Source organism: Colobus angolensis, unplaced genomic scaffold (genome assembly GCF_000951035.1).
Source record: "Colobus angolensis palliatus isolate OR3802 unplaced genomic scaffold, Cang.pa_1.0 Scaffold55, whole genome shotgun sequence".
Lineage (NCBI taxonomy): Eukaryota > Metazoa > Chordata > Mammalia > Primates > Cercopithecidae > Colobus > Colobus angolensis.
Window position 1 is genome coordinate 6,948,546 of NW_012119043.1, and position 20,228 is coordinate 6,968,773.

At 38.9% G+C, this 20,228-nt stretch overlaps 1 protein-coding gene across 1 annotated transcript in view; it reads left to right on the forward strand.

The window, feature by feature from the left end:
• The window catches only part of ATF7IP2 (activating transcription factor 7 interacting protein 2), a 101,857-nt gene that overhangs the window by 24,828 nt on the left and 56,801 nt on the right, over positions 1-20,228 (forward strand). Inside the window, exons 2-5 of the mRNA XM_011961389.1 lie at positions 3,037-3,075; positions 7,950-7,992; positions 17,347-17,499; positions 18,924-19,759. Of these exons, the coding sequence (XP_011816779.1) occupies positions 18,934-19,759 (826 nt within the window). The 5' untranslated portion in view covers positions 3,037-3,075; positions 7,950-7,992; positions 17,347-17,499; positions 18,924-18,933. The remainder of the gene's footprint in view (positions 1-3,036; positions 3,076-7,949; positions 7,993-17,346; positions 17,500-18,923; positions 19,760-20,228) is intronic.

Sequence of the window (20,228 nt, forward strand, 5' to 3'; positions counted from 1 at the left end):
AGTGCAGTGGCACAATCTTGGCTCAAGCGATTCTCCTGCCTCAGCCTCCAGAGTAGCTGGGATTGCAGGCGTGTGCCACCATTCCCGGCTAATTTGTATTTTTAGTAGAGATGTGGTTTCACCATGTTGGCCAGGCTCATTTGAACTCCTGACCTCTGGTGATCCACCCACCTTGGTCTCTCAAAGTGCTGGGATTACAGGTGTGAGCCACTGCGCCTGGCCTATGTTGGTAATTTTTTAATTGCTATGTCAATCTCGCTGCAAGTTATTGGTCTTTCAGGGTATCTACTTCCTGATTTAAGCTAGGAGGGTTGTATCTTTCAAGAATTTATCTATCTACTCTAGATTTTCTAGTTCACACGTGTAAAGGTGTGGAATTAGCCTTGAATGATCTTTTATATTTCTGTGGTGTCAGTTGTCAAATCTCCTGTTTTGTTTCTAATTGAGCTTTTTTGTTTTTTGTTTTTTTCTCAGCTTTTCTTGGTTAATCTTGCTAATGGTCTATCAATTTTACTAACCTTTTCAAAGAACCAGCTTTTTGTTTCATTTTTCTTTTTTTGTTGTTTATTTTTATTATACTTTTAAGTTCTAGGGTACATGTGCACAACGTGCAGGTTTGTTACATAGGTATACATGTGACATATTTGCTGCACCCATTAACTCGTCTCATTTATCTTTTGTATTTTTTTGTTTGTTTGTTTCAATTTCATTTAGTTCTGCTGTGATCTTAGTTATATTCTTTCTTCTGCTGTGTTTGGGTTTGATTTTTCTTGTTTCTCTGGTTCCTTGAGGTGTGACCTTAGATTGTCTGTGCTCTTTCAGACTTTCTGATGTAGGCGTTTAGGGCTATGAACTTTCCTCCTAGCATCGCCTTTGCTATATCCCAGAGGTTTTAATAGGTTGTATCTCTATTGTCATTCAGTTTGACAAACTTTTTAATTTCCATCTTGATTTCATTGTTGACCCAATGATCATTCAGGAGCAGGTTATTTAATTTCTATGTGTTTGCATGGTTTTGAAGGTTCCTTTTGGAGTTGATTTCCTGTTTTTTTCCACTATGGTCTGAGAGAGTGCTTGATATAATTTCAATTTTATTAAATTTATTGAGGCTTGTTTTGTGGCCTATCATATGATCTATCTTGGAGAAAGTTCCATGTGTAATGAATAGAATGTATATTCTGCAGTTGTTGGGTAGAATGTTCTGTAAATATCTGTTCAGTCCATTTGTTTCAGGGTATAGTTTAAATCCATTGTTTCTTTGTTGACTTTGTGTCTTAATGACCTATCTAGTGCTGTCAGTGGAGTATTGAAGTCCCCCACTATTATTGTGTTGCTATCTCGTTTCTTTAGTAGTAATTGTTTTATCAATTTGGGAGCTCCAGTGTTAGGTACTTCCATATTTAGGATTGTGATATTTTTTCTATTGGATAATGCTTTTTATCATTATATAATGTCCCTCTTTGTCTTTTTTAAGTGCTGTTGCTTTAAAATTTGTTTTCTCTGATTTAAGAATAGCTACTCCTCAATTTTTATATTTATTTGCATAGAATGTATTTTTCCACCCCTTTACCTTAAGCTTATGTAAGCCCTATGTGTTAGGTGAGTCTCTTCAAGGCAGGAGATACTTGGTTTGTGAATTCTTATTCATTCTGCAATTCTGTATCCTTTAAGTGCAGCATTTAGGCCATTTACATTTAATGTTAATGATATGGTTTGGCTGTGTCCCCACTCAAATCTCAACTTGAATTGTATCTCCCAGAATTCCCGTGTGTTGTGGGAGGGACCCAGGGGAGGTAACAGAAACATAGGGGCTGGTCTTTCCCATGCTATTCTCGTGATAGTGAATAACTCTCATGAGATCTGATGGGTTTATCAGGGGTTTCCGCTTTTGCTTCTTCCTCATTTTTCTCTTGCCACCACCATGTCAGGAGTGCCTTTCACCTCCTGCCCTGGTTCTGAGACATCCCCAGCCATGTGGAAATGTGAGTCCAGTTAAACCTCTTTTTCTTCCCAGTCTCAGGTATGTCTTTATCAGCAGATGAAAATGGACTAATACAATTAGTATTTAGTTGTGAGGTACTATTCTGTTCATCATGCTATTTGTTGCCTTTATACCTTGGTTTTTTGTTTGTTTGCTTGCTTATTGTATTTTTGCTTTATAGGTCCTGTGAGATTTATGCTTTAAAGAGGTTCTGTTTTGATGTGTTTCCAAGATCTGTTTCAAGATTTAGAGCTCCTTATAGCAGTTCTTACAGTGCTAGCTTGGTAGTGATGAATTTGCTCAGCATTCATGTCTGAAAAAGACTATATTTCCTTAATTTATGAAGCTTAGTTTCACTGGATACAAAACTCTTAGCTGATAATTGTTTTGTTAAGGAGGCTGAAGATAAGGCCCCAAATCCTCTAGCTTGAAGGGTTTCTGCCGAGAAATCTGCTGTTAGATTACCTGTTGCTTTTGCCTTACAGCTCATAAGATTCTTTCCTTTATCTTAACTAGATAATCTGATGACAGTGTGCCTAGGTGATGATCTTTTTGCGATGAATTTCCCAGGTGTTCTTTGAGCTTATTGTATTTGGATGTCTAGGTTTTTAATAAGGCCTGGGAAGTTTTCCTTGATTATTCTCCCAAATACTTTTTCTAAACTTTTAGCTTTCTATTCTTCCTCAGGAATGCTGATTATTCTTAGGTTTGGTTGTTTAACATAATCTTAGACTTCTTGAAGGCTTTGTTCGTATTTTCTTATTCTTTTTTTTCTTTGTCTTTGTTGGATGGGGTTAATTCGAAAACCTTGTCTTCGAGCTCTAAAGTTTTCTTCTGCTTATTCTGTTGCTGAGACTTTCCAGAGCATTTTGCATTTCTATAAATGTGTCCATTATTTCCTGACGTTTTGATTGTTTTTTATTTATGCTATCTATTTCACTGAAGATTTCTCCCCTTATTTCTTGTATTTTTTTGATTTCCTTAAATTTGGGCTTCACCTTTCTGTGGTGCGTCCTTGATTAGCTTAATAACTGACCTTCTGAATTCTTTTTCAGGTAAATCAGGGATTTCTTCTTGGTTTGGATCCACTGCTGGTGAGCTAGTGTGATTGTGTGTGTGTGTGTGTGCACACGCGCGTGCGCACGCGCAGGCAGTGGGGGAGGGGAGGTTAAGGAACCTGGTTTTGTCGTAATACCAGAATTGGTTTTCTGGTTCCTTCCCATTTGGGTAGGCTCTGTCAGAGGAAAGGTTTAGGGGTCAAGACTGTTGTTCAGATTCTTTTGTCCCATGGGGTGTTTCCTCAATGTAGTACTCTTCCCCTTTTCCTAGGAATGTGGCTTTCTGAGAGCCAAGCTGTAGTGATTGTTATCTCTCTTTAAAATTAAATACCTACTAACTAACCGAAGATGTGAAAGATACCTGCAATAAAGACTGTAAAACCCTGATGAAAGAAATTGAAGAGGACACAAAAAAATTGAAATATATTTCATATTTATGGATTAGAAGAATTGATACTGTTCTGCAGATTCAGTGCAGTGCCTGTCAAAGTATGGATGACATTCTTCACAGAAATAGAGAAAACAATCCTGAAATTAGTATGGAACCACAGAAGACTGAGAATAGCCAACACTATTTCGAACAAAAAGAACAAAACTAAAGGAATCACATTACCTTACAACTTCAAGTAAGAGCTATAGTAACCAAAACAGCATGGTACTACCATAAAAACAGACCCAACAGTAGAACGGAATACATATCCCCGAAACAAATCCATATACCTACAGTGGGTGAACTCATGTTTGACAAAGGTGAAACATTTGTGAGAAGATGGTCTCTTCAATAAATGGTGCTGGGAAAACTGGATATTCACATACAGAAGAATGAAATTAGATCTGTTATCTCTCACTGTATATAAAAAGGCAAAATGGATTACTTAAACCTAAGTTCCCAAACTATGAAAGTGCTAGAAGAAATCATTGGGGAAACTCTCTAGGATGTTGTTCTGGGCAAAAAATTTTTATAAGCATTGGTAACCAAATGAAAAATGGACAAATTGGATCACTTCAAGTTGAAAAGCTTCTGCACAGCAAAGGAAACAATCTACAAAGTAAAGAGACAAGGCACAGAATGGGAGAAAATATTTGTAAACTACATGTTTGACATGGCATTAATAACCAGAATATAAGAAGCTCATACAGCTCTTTAGGAAAGAGTCTAATAATCCAATTACACAATGGTACTACCTGAATAGACATTTCTCAAAAGGAGACATACAAATGGAAAACAGGCATGTGAATAGCTGCCTAACGTCATTGATCATCAACAAAATGCAAATCAAAGCAACAGTGAGATATCATCTTACCACATTTAAAATAGCTTTTATTCAAAAGACAGGTAATATGAAATGCTGGTGAGGATGTGTAGACAAGGGAATCCTTGTACATTGTTGGTGGGGATGTAAATTTGTACAACCAGCATGGAGACCAGTTAGGAGGTTCCTTAAAAACTAAAAATAGAGCTACCATGCAATCCAGCAATCCTGCTGCTGAATATATACTCAAATGAAAGGAAATCAGTTTATCAAAGGGATATCTGCAGTTTCATGTTTATTGCAGCACTGTTCACAATAGCCAAGATTTGGAAGCAACCTAAGTGCTCATCAGCAGATAAATGGATAAAGAAAATATGGTACATATACACAATAGAGTACTATTCAACCATGAAAAAGAATGAGATCTGTCATTTACAACAATGTGGATGGATCTAGAGGTTATTATCTTCAGTGAGATTAGCCAGGCACAGAAAGACACACTTATGTTCTCACTTATTTGTGGGAGCTAAAAATTAAAATATTTGAATTTATGAGAGTAGAAGGATGGTTACCATAGGCTGGGAAAGGTATATGGTGTTGAGGAGGAAGGTGGGGGTGGTTAATGGGTATAAAAAGTAGTTAGAATGAGCCAGGCACAGTGGCTTACACTTGTAATCCCAGCACTTTGGGAGGCCAAGGCGGGTGGATCACCTGAGGCCAGGAGTTCGAGACCAGCCTGGCCAACATGGCGAAACCACCTCTCTACTAAAAAACACAAAAGTTAGCCTGGTGTGGTAGTGGTGGGCACCTGTAATCCCAGCTACTCAGGAGGCTGAGACAGCAGAATCACATGAACCCAGTAGGCAGAGGTTGCAGTGAGCCAAGATCACACCGCTGCACTCCAGCCTGGGCGACAGAGCAAGACTCTGTCTCGACAACAAAAAAAAGTATTTAGAATGAATTAAGACCTAGTAACCTAGTATTTAATTGCACAACTGGGTGACTATAGTCATCAATAACCTAGTTGTACATTTAAAAATAACTAAGACTATAATTGGATTGTTTGTAACACAAAGGATAAATACTGAGGGGATAGATACCCCATTTACCAGTGTGATTATTACACATTGCATTTCTATATCAAAGTGTCTTACATACCCACAAAAGTTACAAATTAAAACTTGAAGTAAAAAAAAAAAAAAAACCTCATCAAAGTCTAAGAATCAGAGGTCATATAAAACAATCACATAAAGGAAGAAGAGAAAGGAATCAAATGGCAACACAATATAATTCCATTATACCACAAATACAGAGGAAGACGAAGAAAGAATTTATGAAACAACTAGGTAATAATCGATAATGTGACAGGATCAAAACCTCTCATATTGATATTAACATTGAACATGAATGGATGAAATGTTCCACTGAAAAGAGAGACTGATGGAATGGATTTTCAAAACCCATCAACCAAGTATATGCTGCTTACCAGAAACTCATCTTACATGGTAAGACACATTTAGACTCGAGTTGAAGGGGCAGAAAAAGATATTCTGTGCAATGGAAACCAAAACTGAGCAGGAGCAGCTATACATATCTCACATACAATTAGCTTTAAATCAAAAGCAGTAAAGACAGACAAACATGATCATTATTTGGGATCATTTCAAAAAGGGGATATAGCAATCCTAAATATGCATGCACTCAACACTGGGCCACCCAAATTCATTAAATATTACTGTAGTTAAAGAGATAGACAGCTGAACAATAATGGTAGGGAACATCACCACACTCATACTAGACAGAAATTGATAATTTGATCCTAAAATTTATATGGAAATTCAGGGGACCCACAATAGCCAAAACAGTCTTCTCCAAGAATAACAAAGTTGGAGGACTTACACATCCTGAATTCCAAACTTCTCACAAATGACAGTAATCAAGATAGTGTGGTATAGACCTATACACAAATGTAATAGAATTGTGAACCCAGAAATATACCTTCTCATTTAAAGTCAATTTGTTTTGTATAAGGGTGTCATAAAAAAGGAAAGTAATAGTGTTTTAAAATTGTGCTGTAACAATTGGATGTCCACATCAGTCGTAGAGACCCTAACCCTGTGGCACTAGAGGAATTAAAGACACACACATCGAAATATAGAGTGTGGAGTGGACATCAGGGGACTGACAGCCTTCAGAGCTGAGAGCCACGAACAGAGTTATTTATTGTCAGCAAGCCAGTGATAAGCATTGTTTCTCTAGATTATAGATTAACTAAAACAGGAAACCAAGGGATGGGCTCTGGCTAGTTATCTGCAGCAGGAACATGTCTTTAAGGTACAGATTGCTCATATTATTGTTTATGGTTCAGGAATCCCTTAGGTGGTTTTCTGCCCTGGGTGGGCCAGGTGTTCCTTGCCCTCATTCTGGTAAACCAACAGCCTTCTGCGTGGGCATCATAGCTATCACGAGCATGTCACACTGCTGCAGGGATTTTGTTTATGGCCAGTTTTGGGGCCAGTTTATGGCCAGATTTGGAGGCCTATTCCCAACGTGTCCCCCTTTTTTGTTTTTGCAAGACGATGAAAGCAACGGTGGCTTTATCACAGTGAGCTACTTTTCTCAGGAGTCAGGATCCGCATCTGCAGACTATACAAAGACAACGCAGATTAAAGACACAATCATCATTGAAATCACAGAGCCTCCAGGTGTTTTTATCCATTTTAATGGGTTAATAGCTGCTAATCCATCTGCAGCTCCTTCAAGCACTCCAGTTCCTGGTATTAAGGTTAGGTGTGCCTGGGATGCTTTAAATATTTGTTCTTTTAATTTTGCAATATCCAAAGACAAGTCTGTAGAGTGTCATTCTAGATGCATTTTTATTCTTTCCCAAATTTTGATCGTATTAAGAGCCATTAATAGTTTCCACAAATCCTTGTGTTTAGCTCCTAGAGCAGGCCATATCATTTGAGGTTGAGGGGCCACTATACTGCCATGTTTCCAGATAATAGGAACTCTTGTCATTCTTCTTATCATTTCTGCCATCTGACCACTTTATTCACACCAGTTGAACATAGTGTGACCATGGCATGCTGACTGAGAGGTACAATTCATGCTAAACATCCCCTTAGGGGACCAATCAATAATGATTCCATGAGAATCATAGTGCAGCACCTCTGCCTGTTCTACAATGCAATCTTCCCAAACAAGTACGTTCATTTTCTCGGGCCAGGTCCAATTCTGTTTACAAATAGGACCAGAAGGCACATGTAACTGTGTCATCTAGTAATTATGTCTAGGCATTATTGCCAGCCAAGATTGATAGCGAGGGAGTAGGCAACTAGTGGCCTTTCCCAAACAGTTAGGTGAATGTTCAAATCCTAAAGAAATATTCGTAACAGTTCCTTCCTCATGTGGGTGAGATGGGCCTCTGTCATCTGTAGGACCAAGCATCCAAGAGCTATCATTAGTGTATACTTCCATTGTGGGGTCCAGGCAAGTTACAGGCTGTAGAAATGGTGGAAGAGGTAAATATGCCCAATAACTATAATTGTTCTCTGTGTCAGCCCTTGCTAAAGGAATACTCAGGGCAGTGGTGATCACCGCTGTCATAGTTATCATTAAATTACTCATTGTGACTGGTTGTCCCACTTTCCTCAGGTTTTCTTCTGCCATCTGTGACAGCTTCTTGATCTGTCCCCAGGTAGGTGGCTGCATTCAACAGGTGTTTCTCGTGACAGTTGGGGTCCTCCTCAGTGTCAGTCTCAACATGGCTGCAACTGGTGGGTCTTTGGGATCCTCCCAAAACCTCTTCCTGAGTATCTGGCTCATAGTAAGGCTTTAGGTGTCTCAGTGGCACCCAGATTGGCTGTTGATTCGGTCCTGGCAAAACACAAGCATAACCTCTACCCCAAGTTATTAATTTACTTGAAGTAAAATAATTAGTTTCCCAACTTTTTGTTATCGGATCTCTCCACCAAACCAGTTGTTCTGCTTCTGTCTTTGCAGCTGGTTTCTGTAAGTGCTGTTCAGCTGCTGATAGCATCTGGCCTTTAGGAATGCTCAAAAAATTTAGTCGATAATGCTAGATTCAATTGCATATGTGGTGTCCTGTAGTCCCTGTTTCACCGCTTTTGCTTTTGCAACTGCTGTTTCAGGGAGAGATTCATTCATTCCACAATGGGTTGTCTTTGAGAGTTATATGGGATGCCAGTAATGTGTTTAATATTCCATATAGAGAAGAATGTAGCTAGAGCTTGGTTAGTATAGCCTGGGGCATTTTCCATTTTAATAGAGGCCGGAATGCCCGTCACCGCAAAACACTGCAAAAGGTGACATTTAACACAGGCAGAAGACTGTCCTGATTGGCATGTAGCCCAGACAAAGCGAGAAAAGGTATCTACACATACATGCACGTAAGCTAGTCTCCCAAATGAGAACATGGGTGACATCCATTTGCCAAAGACAATTAGGTTCCAGTCCACAAGGATTAACTCCTCCTGTAAAAGATGAGGAATGTGCCATTTGGCAAGTTGGGCATCGCTGGATAATAGCTTTAGCTTCTTTCCAGGTAATGCTGTATCTGCATTTGAGACCAGAGGCATTAACATGAGTTAAATTGTGAAAGTGTCTGGCATTAGATATTGCAGTAGCAACTAGGCGATCAGCCATTTGATTCCCTGCAGTCAAAGGTCCTGGAAGAGTTGTATGGGTCCTAATGTGAATGATGTAAAAGGGTGCATTCTACTCCTAACTGCTGTTTGCAATTGGGAAAATAATTAGTTGTTCATCTGTATGAAATCATAACTGAGCATTTTCAATTAATTGTGTGGAATGAACCACCTATGAAGAATCAGAAATCACATTAATAAGTATATCAAAAGCAGTTAATACCTCAATTATAGCTACAAGCTCTGCTTTTTGAGCTGAAGTATAGGGCATCTGAAAAACTTTACCTTTCAAGCCAGAATAAGAAATTTACCATAACTAGACCCATTTGTGAAGACATTTTGAGCACCCTCGGTTGGTTTAAATTTGGTTATTTTAGGGAGAATCCAATTAAATTTCAAAATTTTCAAAAATTGGAACAGTTTTGTTTTAGGAAAATGGTTATTGAGAATACCCACAAAGTTAGCTAAATGGGTTTGCCAAGTAAGACTATTTATAAAAGCTTGCTGTATTTGTGCCTTCATGAGAGGGGCAATAATTTTTCCAGGATCATATCCATGTAATTTAACAATCCCAGTTCTCTCATTCCCTATCGTAATAGCGGTTTGATCTAAATGAGGAGTTAGAGTCCGTGAATTAGTATGTGGAAGAAAAAGCCACTCTACAAGATCTTGCTCTTAAACGGTAACACTAGTAGGTGAATCTGAGTTGAAGAAATTAGCAAATCTAGAGTCTTCTCTGGATCTTTTCTACTTATTTGAGCCTTATGCACATGCTTCTCAATTAGCTGTAACTGTCTTAGCCTCCTTTGTTAATTGCTGAGGGCTATTGAGACTAGGATCTCCTCTAAGGATAGAAAACAGATTACTCATGGCATAGGTAGGAATGCCTAAAGCAGGTTGTATCCACTTAATGTCCCCTAGTAATTTTTGAAAGTCATTTAATGTTTTCAATTGATCTCTACATATGGTTACTTTCTGTGGCACTATTGTGTCATTTACTAAGGTCCCCAAGTAGGAGTAAGGAGCAGTAGTCTGAATTTTGTCAGGAGTTATAGTTAAACCAGCGTAAGAAATTGCAATTTGCAAGTGATCATAAGATTGGAGTAATAATTCTCGAGTGGGGGCAGCACAAAGTATATCATCCATATAATGAATAATGTAACGCTGTGAACATTTTTTATGAGTAGATTCAATTGCTTGCCCTCCATACCTCTGGCAAATTGTTGGACTGTTTAACATGCCTTGTGGCAACACTTTCCAATGAAAACGCTTAGCAGGCTGCAGGTTGTTTAGTGCAGTAATTGTAAATGCAAACCATTCAAAGTCTTGCTCAGCTAAGGGGATAGTAAAGAAACAGTCTTAAATCTATGACTGTTAAAGGCCAGTTTTCCAGAATCATAGCAGGAGAAGGTAATTCTGGCTGTAATGCCCCCATAGGTTGTATAACTGAATTAATGGCCTTTAAGTCAGTTAACATTCTCCATTTACCTGATTTTTTCTTAATTATGAAAACTGGAGAATTCCAAGGGGAAATTGTTGGAGCTATGTGTCCTTTTTCTAATTGTTCAGTAACTAAGTCCTCTAAAGCCTCCAGTTTCTCTTTGCTCAGCGGTCATTGTTCTATCCAAATTGGCTTATCTGTTAACCATTTTAAAGTATAGGTTCTGGAGGCTTAACAGTGGCCGCCATCAAAAATGATATCCTAAACCTAGACGGGAACTTTGTCTTTCCGCTTGAAGCGGTTCCTTCAAACCTTGCAAAATTTTTCTAGCCCCATACCAGGGACATACCCTGTTTCATGCATCATATGTTGACTTTAAGGGCTGTGTAATAAATTGTTCTGGAAATAGAATTTGTGCTCCCCATTGTTGTAATCTCTCCCCCATAAATTTATAGATGTAGAAGTTACAATTGGTTGAGTAGTCCCAGGTTGTCCATCGGGCCCTTCACAATCCAAGATATAACTACTTTGATATACTTCCAGTGCTTTACCAACTTCAACTGTGTTAAATTGAGCAGGTTGAATTGGCCACGCAGACAGCCAGTGCTGTAGAGAAATGAATGAAATGAAATGTCCGTTCCTGTGTCTACCAAACCTTTGAATGTCTTTCCCTGAATAGTTACTTCACAGATTAGGACATTTATCAGTAATTTGATTCACCCAGTAAGCTGTTTTGCCTTGCTTATTTGTGTTTCCAAATCCTTCTGTTCGTTTAGTTTCACTTTTCCCCATTTCCACATACGGCACAATCAGGAGCTATGCTATATGCTGTCCTGGCTCTGCTTTCCAGGGAACAGAAGTAGATATAACAATTTGAATTTCCCCATTGTAATCTGAATTAATGACTCCTGTATGTACTTGCACTCCTTTTAAATTTAAACCAGAGGCCGGGCACAGTGGCTCACGCCTGTAATTCCAACACTTTGGGAGGCTGAGGTGGGCGGATCATGAGGTCAGGAGATCAAGACCATCCTGGCTAACATGGTGAAACTCCATCTCTACTAGAAATACAAAAAGTTAGCCAGGTGTGGTGGTGGGCACCTGTAGTCCCAGCTACTCAGGAGGCTGAGGGAGGAGAATGGCGTGAACCCAGGAGGCGGAGCTGGCAGTGAGCTGAGACCTTGCCACTGCACTCCAGTCTGGGTGACAGAACGCGACTCTGTCAAATAAATAAATAAATAAATTTAAATTAGACCTACCTAGAAGTAATCCTACCATCCTGACTGCTGGCATCATCTAACTGGAGACAGCAACATTCTTTAACAGTCCTATTACAAAAGTAGAACCTGGTCTGTACTGATTAATAACTTGTTTAAATTATTTAAGTATTTTAAAGAGAAAAGGCTCAAAAGTAGCTATAGTATTTCCCTGTTGATCTGGGTGGTGTATTCTAACAGGGAACTGCAAAGCCTCTATATCACCCTCTTGTCTAGCTTGCTGAATTCCTGAATAGAACTGAGAGTGGTCGCTTGAGGCGCTACCCGAACAGTTACTGCAGCAACTACTTTTCACCCACTGTCCTCTGGAAAAGAAAGATCTGGAGGGTCAGGCCACTCTTTTTCTTCAAAATAATGAGGGGGTACTGAAAGGTAGGGACAAACCTCTCCCTCCTTTGCTGCTTTAGCTTTAGCTGGTCAACAGACCTGCTCTGTCACCTCTCATGTTACTTTGTTATATCCTCCTTCCTCCTCCTCATCAGTGTGAAAAGGTTCCAAGGTGGAGCAAACCAGAGCCCACACTTGTCCCATTGTTATCCTGATGCTTCCGAGCTCCCCTTCTTACTCACCACAGGGATTGCTTAAAAGTACTCGGGTGTCCTCCAGCGTAGTTCCACGTTCTCCAACCATCGCTCTGGCGACCCTTCGACCTGGGTTCGAGCCCCATGTATGGGCACCACTTGCTGAGACCAGCTCAGTCATGGAGACCCTAACCCAGCAACACTAAAGGAATTAAAGACACATAGAAATATAGAGTGCAGAATGGGAATTGGGGCTGACAGCCTTCCTAGCTGAGTGCCATGAACACAGTTTTATCCACATATTTATTTACAGCAAGCCAGTGATAAGCATTGTTTCTATAGATTATAATTTAACTAAAACGGGAAACAAAGGGGTGGGCTCTGGCTAGTTATCTGCAGCAGGAACAAGTCTAAGTCACAGATGGCTCATGCTGTTGTTCACGGTTCTGGAACACCTTAAGGGGTTTTCCGCCCTAGGTGGGCCAGTTGTTCCTTGCCCTTATTCTGGTAAACCAACAATCTTCGGCGTGGGCGTCATAGCCATCACAATCATGTCACAGTCCTGCAGAGATTTTGTTTATGTCTAGTTTTGGCACCAGTTTATGGCCAGATTTGGGGGCCTGTTCCCAACAGACCCCTATCTCTCACCATATGCAAAACTTAACGAAAATGGATCAAAAACCTAAATATAAGCACTTATAAAACTTCAAAATTCTTAGGACCTTGGATTAGGCTGTGATATCTTTGCTAAAAACATATGTAAATGTGTTTTCAAATCTTTAGAAATTGTGCTTTATGAAAATTTTACACTGTTTTCAAAGCATACCATCAAGGAATGGAAAAGACAATCCATAGAATATGAGGGAAAGTTTGTAAATTACATCTTATAAGGGACTTAATCTAAAATATATAAGGAACTCTTACAAGCCAGTAGTAAAAAGGCAAATAACACAGTTTTTAAATTCTCAAAGAATCTGCATAGACATTTATCCAAAGAAGATGCACAAGCCTCCAAGAGGTACGTGAAAAGATGCTCAACATCATTAGCCATCGGGTAAATGCAAATCAAAATGGCAATAAGGCACCACATCAGTTGCAACAGGATAACTATATTAAGACAAATAAGAAGTGTTGGTGAAAAGGGTGTTAAAATTGGAACTCTCATGCACTGCTGGTGTGAGTGTAAGTTGTTCCAGACATTTTAGAAAACAGTCTGGTAGTTCCTCAGAAGGTTAAATCTAGAGTTACCACATGACCAAATAATTCTGCTGCTAGGTATATAGAACAAAGAAACATGAAAACATGTCCACATAAAAATTTGTACATGAATGTTTATATCAATTTGTTTTTTTTTTTTTTTTTTTTTTTTTTTTGAGACAGTTTCGCTCCTGTTGCCCAGGCTAGCGTGCAATGGCTCAGTCTCGGCTCACTGCGACCTCTGCCTCCCGGGTTCAAGTGATTATCCCACCTCAGCCTCCTGAGTAGCTGGGATTATAGGTGCCTATCACCATGCCCGGCTAAGGTTGTTTTTTTTTTTTTGGTATTTTTAGTAGAGACAGGGTTTCACCACGTTGGCCAGGCTGGTCTTGAACTCCTGACCTCAAGTGATCCGCCCACCTCGGCCTCCCAAACTGCTGGGATTACAGGCGTGAGCCACTGTGCCAAGCCGGAAATCTTTAAAGGTCGTCAGTTCCATGCAATTGTGAAGCAGATTCAGATCTTTAAAAAAAAAAAAAAAAAAAAAAGACACCTTAATATTAAATAATATAGAAACAATAATGTAAATTAAGGTTTTAATATGTCATATATAACTAATGTAAATGGATTAAATTCTGTTGAAAGACATTAGGTGAAAATTTTTGGGTATTGCAAGAAACAAATTGATAAAAAAATGTTAAAGGTCGGCCGGGTGTGGTGGCTCACATCTGTAGTCCCAGCACTTTGGGAGGCTGACGTGGGCAAATCACCTGAGATCAGGAGTTTGAGACCAGCCTGACCAGCATTGAGGAACCCCATCTGTATTAAAAATACAAAACTAGCCAGGCGTGGTGCCACACGCCTGTAATCCCAGCTACTCGGGAGGCTGAGGCAGGAGAATCACTTGAACCCTGGAGGCAGAGGTTGTGATGAGCCGAGATCGCACCATTGCCCTCCAGCCTAGGCAACAAGAGTGAAACTCCGTCTCAAAAAAAAAAAAGGTAAAGGTAAAGGATGGTCAACATATTCAGTAGGATTTACATCATCATAAAACAGATTAAAAGTACAGATTAGATTATTTTATGATTTTAAAATGAAGTTAACAGTGAGGATACAGCCAAGCAATTATACATCTGAGGGAAAAATGAAAATAAGTCCTTTCCTCTATGTGCTAAAATAAATTCTAGATGGATTAAGGACTTAAATTGTAAAAGACTTGAGAAAATATAATTAAAACTTGAGAAAATATAATTCATCTTTTGCAGTGTGTTTATAGGACAGTGTTTCCATCTCAAAGATCTGTGAGTTTTGGCTTATGTGACAGCAAAGAATTCAAGTTGGCTGAAGAGAGTAGTTCTGGTGATGGTAGGGATCCACAATTAGTTTGGGTGGTTATTTTTTATTCTCAGCAATGATTTCAACTTCACTAAACAGTTTCAATGATAGGCAAACTATATAGTTAGAAATATTTAACTTACTTGCACCTTTTATTGGCAGTTTTACTTGTCTCCCCTAAACATTCTCATGCAGATGTTTTCCAGGTGAAATACCTCTCCTCAGAGCCATAAGTTTAACCAGTTATGAAGTATGTAATGTTAATGACCATTTCGTTCATGTTTTATATGAAGATTAACAGTAATGTACTCTGAGCTGGCACTCTGCAATCCTACTGTATATTGTAATAATTGCACAGCTGTGGTATAGCACCATGTCCTTAAATAACTTACATCAGCGAAACGCTTCTTCACCACCAGTAGGCTTCGCTATTTCACACAACATCATGGGGTAGAGAAGGATGTCACAAGGAAGAGAGATCAAACTTTAACCATGAAAGAAAAAAAAGTATTTAATTTGACTATATTAAAATTAGGAAGAGCCTAATAAGAGACCTGTAACTCATATAACAAAGGATTGACGAAGGAATATGTTTTTGTTTTTGGTTTTTGTTTTTTTAAAACAACGTCCCACTCTGTTGCCCTGGCTAAAGTACAATGATGTGATCTCAGCTCACTGTAACCTCCACCTCCTGGGTTCAAGTGATTCTCTTGCCTTGTCCTCCCAAGTAGCTGGGAATACAAGCGTGTGCCACCACGCCCAGCAAATTTTTGTAGTTTTTAGTAGAGACAGGGTTTCACCCTGTTGGCCAGGGTAGTCTCGAACTTGCCTCAGGTGATCCATTCACCTCAGTCTCCCACAGTGCTGGGATTACAGGTGTGAGCCACCACACCTGGCTGGAATATGGTTTATAATATGTTAAGTATGCTTTAAAAATGAAAGAGGAAAAACACCCGAAGAAGTCATGAGCAGGAAATAACCAGGAATTTTTACAGACAAGTAAACGTAGCTAATAAACATAGGAAAAGATGATAGTAATTAGGGAAAGGCAAATTAAGACAATAAGAGCTCATTCTTTATCCAAGTAGATTGGCTAAAATCAAGTCTGGCAATACCAAGGGTTCAAGAGGATGTGGCTCAGTGGTAACTCTTATATATTGACTGTATAGATGGAAACTGGTAGAACTGCTCCAGGAAGTAATTTGGCTTTCTTGAAAAGTTGAACATAGATACCTTGTTAGTATCCAGAAATGCACTCAGGAAATGCTTACACATAAGCACCTTGAGACAGAAGTGTTGAGAATAGCATCGTTGTGTCAGAACATCAACAAGAACTGGAGATATAATCCCAGCACTTTGGGAGGCTGAGGCATGAGGATCACTTGATCCCCGGAGTTTCAGACTAGCCTGGGCAACATGGTAAGACCCAATATCCACAAAATTTTTTTTAAAAATTAGCCAAGTGTGTTGGTGCATGCCTGTAATCCCAGCCTCTTAGGAGGCTGAGGTGGGAGGATAGCTTGAGCTTGGGAGGTTGAAGCTGCCGTGAGCCATGCCGCACTCCAGCCTGGGTAACAGAGCAGCAAGACCCTGTCTCAAAAAAAAAAAAAAAGTAACTGGAGGTGACCCAAAGATCTTTCACAAATGATCAGATAAACCAAATTTTGGAATATCTGCCCAATGAATTATTACAGTGCAAAGAAGAACATGAATTATTGCTATACACAAGCACATGGATGAATTTTATACATACATATAACTGAAAAAACAAGTATTAGCTATAATTTGCTCAACAAAATTAAACAGTATATTTGTTTACATATGACATTTATGATGAAACTAGAAAAAGTAATAGAATTATAAACTAAGTTTAGGAAACTTCATCAGGATGGAGAAGAGGTGCAAGGGGCATTGTTTGGAGAAACATAAGTAAATGCAGGTTACTGACAGTATTCTACTTATTTGTTGCGGGTGTTTCAAAGATGTTCACTTTATTATACTTTGTAATTAATACGTATTACAAGTCTTTTGTATGCATCAAATGTAAAGGCACTTTTTTACTGCAGAGCTTAAATTTCAGCACTTATTACAGTTTGGGCGTTTTCCAAAGGCCCTTAGAAGGGCCATAGTAACAATATGTTCGCGTGGTTGGACGTTTTCATCAGTTTTACAATAGTAAGATATTTTAAGTATAGTCATTTAAGACCCCTGTCTCTCTTCACCTTGATTTCTTCTTTGTGTCAGATGGAAGTAGAGTGGTTTCAGGCATTTTGTGATTGGGGGATTTGTTTGTGTTTAGTGGGATGTGTTTGTGATTCAGAGTCATTTCTGGATATAGGTAATTATGGCCTGTCAGCCTGATTGTGTTGGGAATGTGGTCTCTGGTGCCTGGCACCTGTAATACGTGAGTATTAGAGAAGCCAAAGTTTGAAATTTATGAAACCAGAAGGTAATCGGGAAAAAATTCCCAATTATCTGATGTTTAAAATTTTAAGTACAGGATTTCGTTCTCATCAATTTCCAGTCAAAACAGCACTTTTCTCCCGTCAGAAATAACAACATAGCACATTCAATTATAAATTCACCATATTTTTATTTTCTTTTTTTTTTTAATAGGAATCCTGCTTTTTCATTTTCTTTCTTTGAGACAGGGTCTCGCTCTGTCACCCATGCTGGAGTGCAGTGGTGCAATTACAGATCACGGCAGTGTCTAATTCCTGGGCTCAAGTGAACCTCCTGCATCGGCCTCCTCAGTAGCTGGGACCACAGGCATGTGCCACACCTGGTTGAATTCTCCCTTTAAAATAATATAAGAATGTTTTTATTTGTAGGATACAAAACTGTAGCAGTGTCTTCAGGCAAAGCTGCTAGTTTTATGCATCATGATTTTCAGTTTTAGCAAATACATCATTAAACCATGCTAGAGAAAAGATGTGATTTGTTCATTTTCTTTGGAAAATAATACAAAAATTATATTCACGAAGAGACAGTCAAATAATACACAGTCCTACAGGAAAAATATGATTATATAGGCACATTAGGGTCTTAATGAAGAGTGTTTTGCTGTTTTTCTGGATTTATTTAGTATACATATCAGGTTTGTTTGTTTGTTTGTTTAAGACAGAGTCTCGCTCTGTAGCCCAGTCTGGAGTACAGTGGCACTATCTTGGCTCACTGCAACCTCTGCCTCCTGAGTTCAAGTGATTCACTTGCCTCAGCCTCCCAGAAGGTGGGATTGCAGGCATGCGCCACCACGCCTGGCTAATTTTTGTATTTTTAATAGAGATGGTGTTTTGCCCTGTTGGCCAGGCTGGCATGAACTCCAGACCTCAGGTGATCCACCTGCCTCAGCATCCCAAAGTGCTAGGATTACAGGCGTGAGCCACTGCGTCCGGTTAGTTGGCTTGTTTATTTAAGCTGGAATGTTATGTATCTTAGTGCTTGTTTTATTTTATTTTATTTTTTTTGAGACCATCTCACCCTGTTGCCCAGGCTGGAGTACAGTGGTGCAATGTTGGCTCACTGCAACCTCCACCTCCTGGGTTCAAGTGATTCTTGTGCCTCAGCCTCCTGAGTAGCTTGGGATACAGGTGCATGCCACCATGCCTGGCTAATTTTTGTATTTTTAGTAGAGACAGGGTTTCATCACGTCGGCCAGACTGGTCTCAAACTCCTGACTGCAAATAATCCTTCCGCCTCGGCCTCCCAATGTGCTGGGATTACAGGCATGAGCCACCACACCCGGCCACATTTATTTTAGAAACTTGAACATTAGGAAATCTTAAACAGATGCCATTATGTATAGAAAATGGAATGTTTTATACAAAACTTTTTTTTTTATGAATAAGTGCAATTTAATCTTCAGGTTATTTAAACTCTGACTTACCTTGATGAGTAAATAGTGAATGGTTATGGCACTGAGGTGATACAACAAGAAGTGGCTAGATAGAACTATCAGGTAGAGGCTTACTAGCAATACAGATTTTGAATTTATATAGTTTCAATTTATAGAAACAATAGAAATGATTTCTGTTTTCATTGACATGAAAATGGATATAATTTTCATTAAGGTAATTATCTGGAGAGACAGTATCAATGTTTTCTTAATATTATAAATGAATAACTTTAATTCAGTAGTAAATAACTTTTATTCACTAGAGGAATGCACTTAAATATGATGTCTTAAATTCCAGGATATGAAAGATGGCAAGTCCAGATATAATTAAACGAAAGATATTAAAAGCCAAAAAAACAATGCCCCTAAGTTGCCGAAAGCAAGTAGAGATGCTGAATAAGTCAAGGAATGTTGAAGCACTGAAAACAGCAGCAGTTGGGAGTGATGTTCCAAGTGGTAATCAGCGTTTCAGTCCTAGTGTCATAACTACCAAATGTAGCCCTTCTGAAAATGGTGCATCCTTATTGGACTCTAATAAAAATTCAATATCAGAGAAAAGTAACGTATTCTCTCAGAATTGCATAAAACCAGTAGAAGAAATCATTCATTCAGAAACAAAATTGGAACAAGTTGTTTGTTCGAACCAAAAGCCAAGTAAAACAACAGATCCCCCCAGCAGAGTCTTCATAGAAGAGGCAAAAGATTCACTGAACACTTCTGAAAATGATTCTGAGTGTCAGACAAATGTAACAAGATCCCTTTTTGAGCATGAAGGGGCTTGTAGTCTGAAGTCCAGTTGCTGTCGACCCAGTGTATTGAGTGGTGGTGTTCAGATGCCAGAGTCTACAGTAACCAGTACCGTGGATGATAAAACTGACCAGATGGTTTTCCATTTAGAAACAAACTCCAATTCAGAATCACATGGTAAAAGGCAAGGTGACAACATTTTATGTTCAGAAGACTCAGGTTTTGTGCCTGTTGAGAAAACAACTAATTTAGTGAATTCAGTCACTTCTAACAACTGTGCTGATGACATTTTGAAAACCGATGAGTGTAGTAGAACCTGTCCTTCCAGTATTTCAAATTGTGAAAGTGCAGACTCAACATGGCAGTCATCACTTGACACTAATAACAGTAAGTATATACTTATGCACCTTTTAGAAAAATTAAAATAGTCACTTTTCCTTGGGGTATTTTAAAGTCTCAAATATACGAACAAGTGGAATATAGACAGGAAAAAGGTAAATGATAACAACAATATCACAGTATCTTGTTTCTGAACCATTCCTAGTGAGGTGGGGGACAGGTATCCACCATATTAAAAGGGTAATTATTGCAAAGAAGGAATCAATCACTTTTCCTTAAGTACAAAATATCAAATGGTGGTTTATAGCAATCATTTAGTTCATTTCATATTACATCTCTTCTTATTTTGAAGTTTTATTAGATTAAGAAGGAGGCTAGTTTAAAGAGAGTGGGTTTTAAAAATTGTTGGTAACCCTATTTCTTTCTTTTTTTTTCTTTTTTGAGACGGGGTCTTGCTCTGTTGCCCAGGCTGGAGTGCAGTGGTGCAATCTTGGCTCACTGCAACCCCCACCTCCCA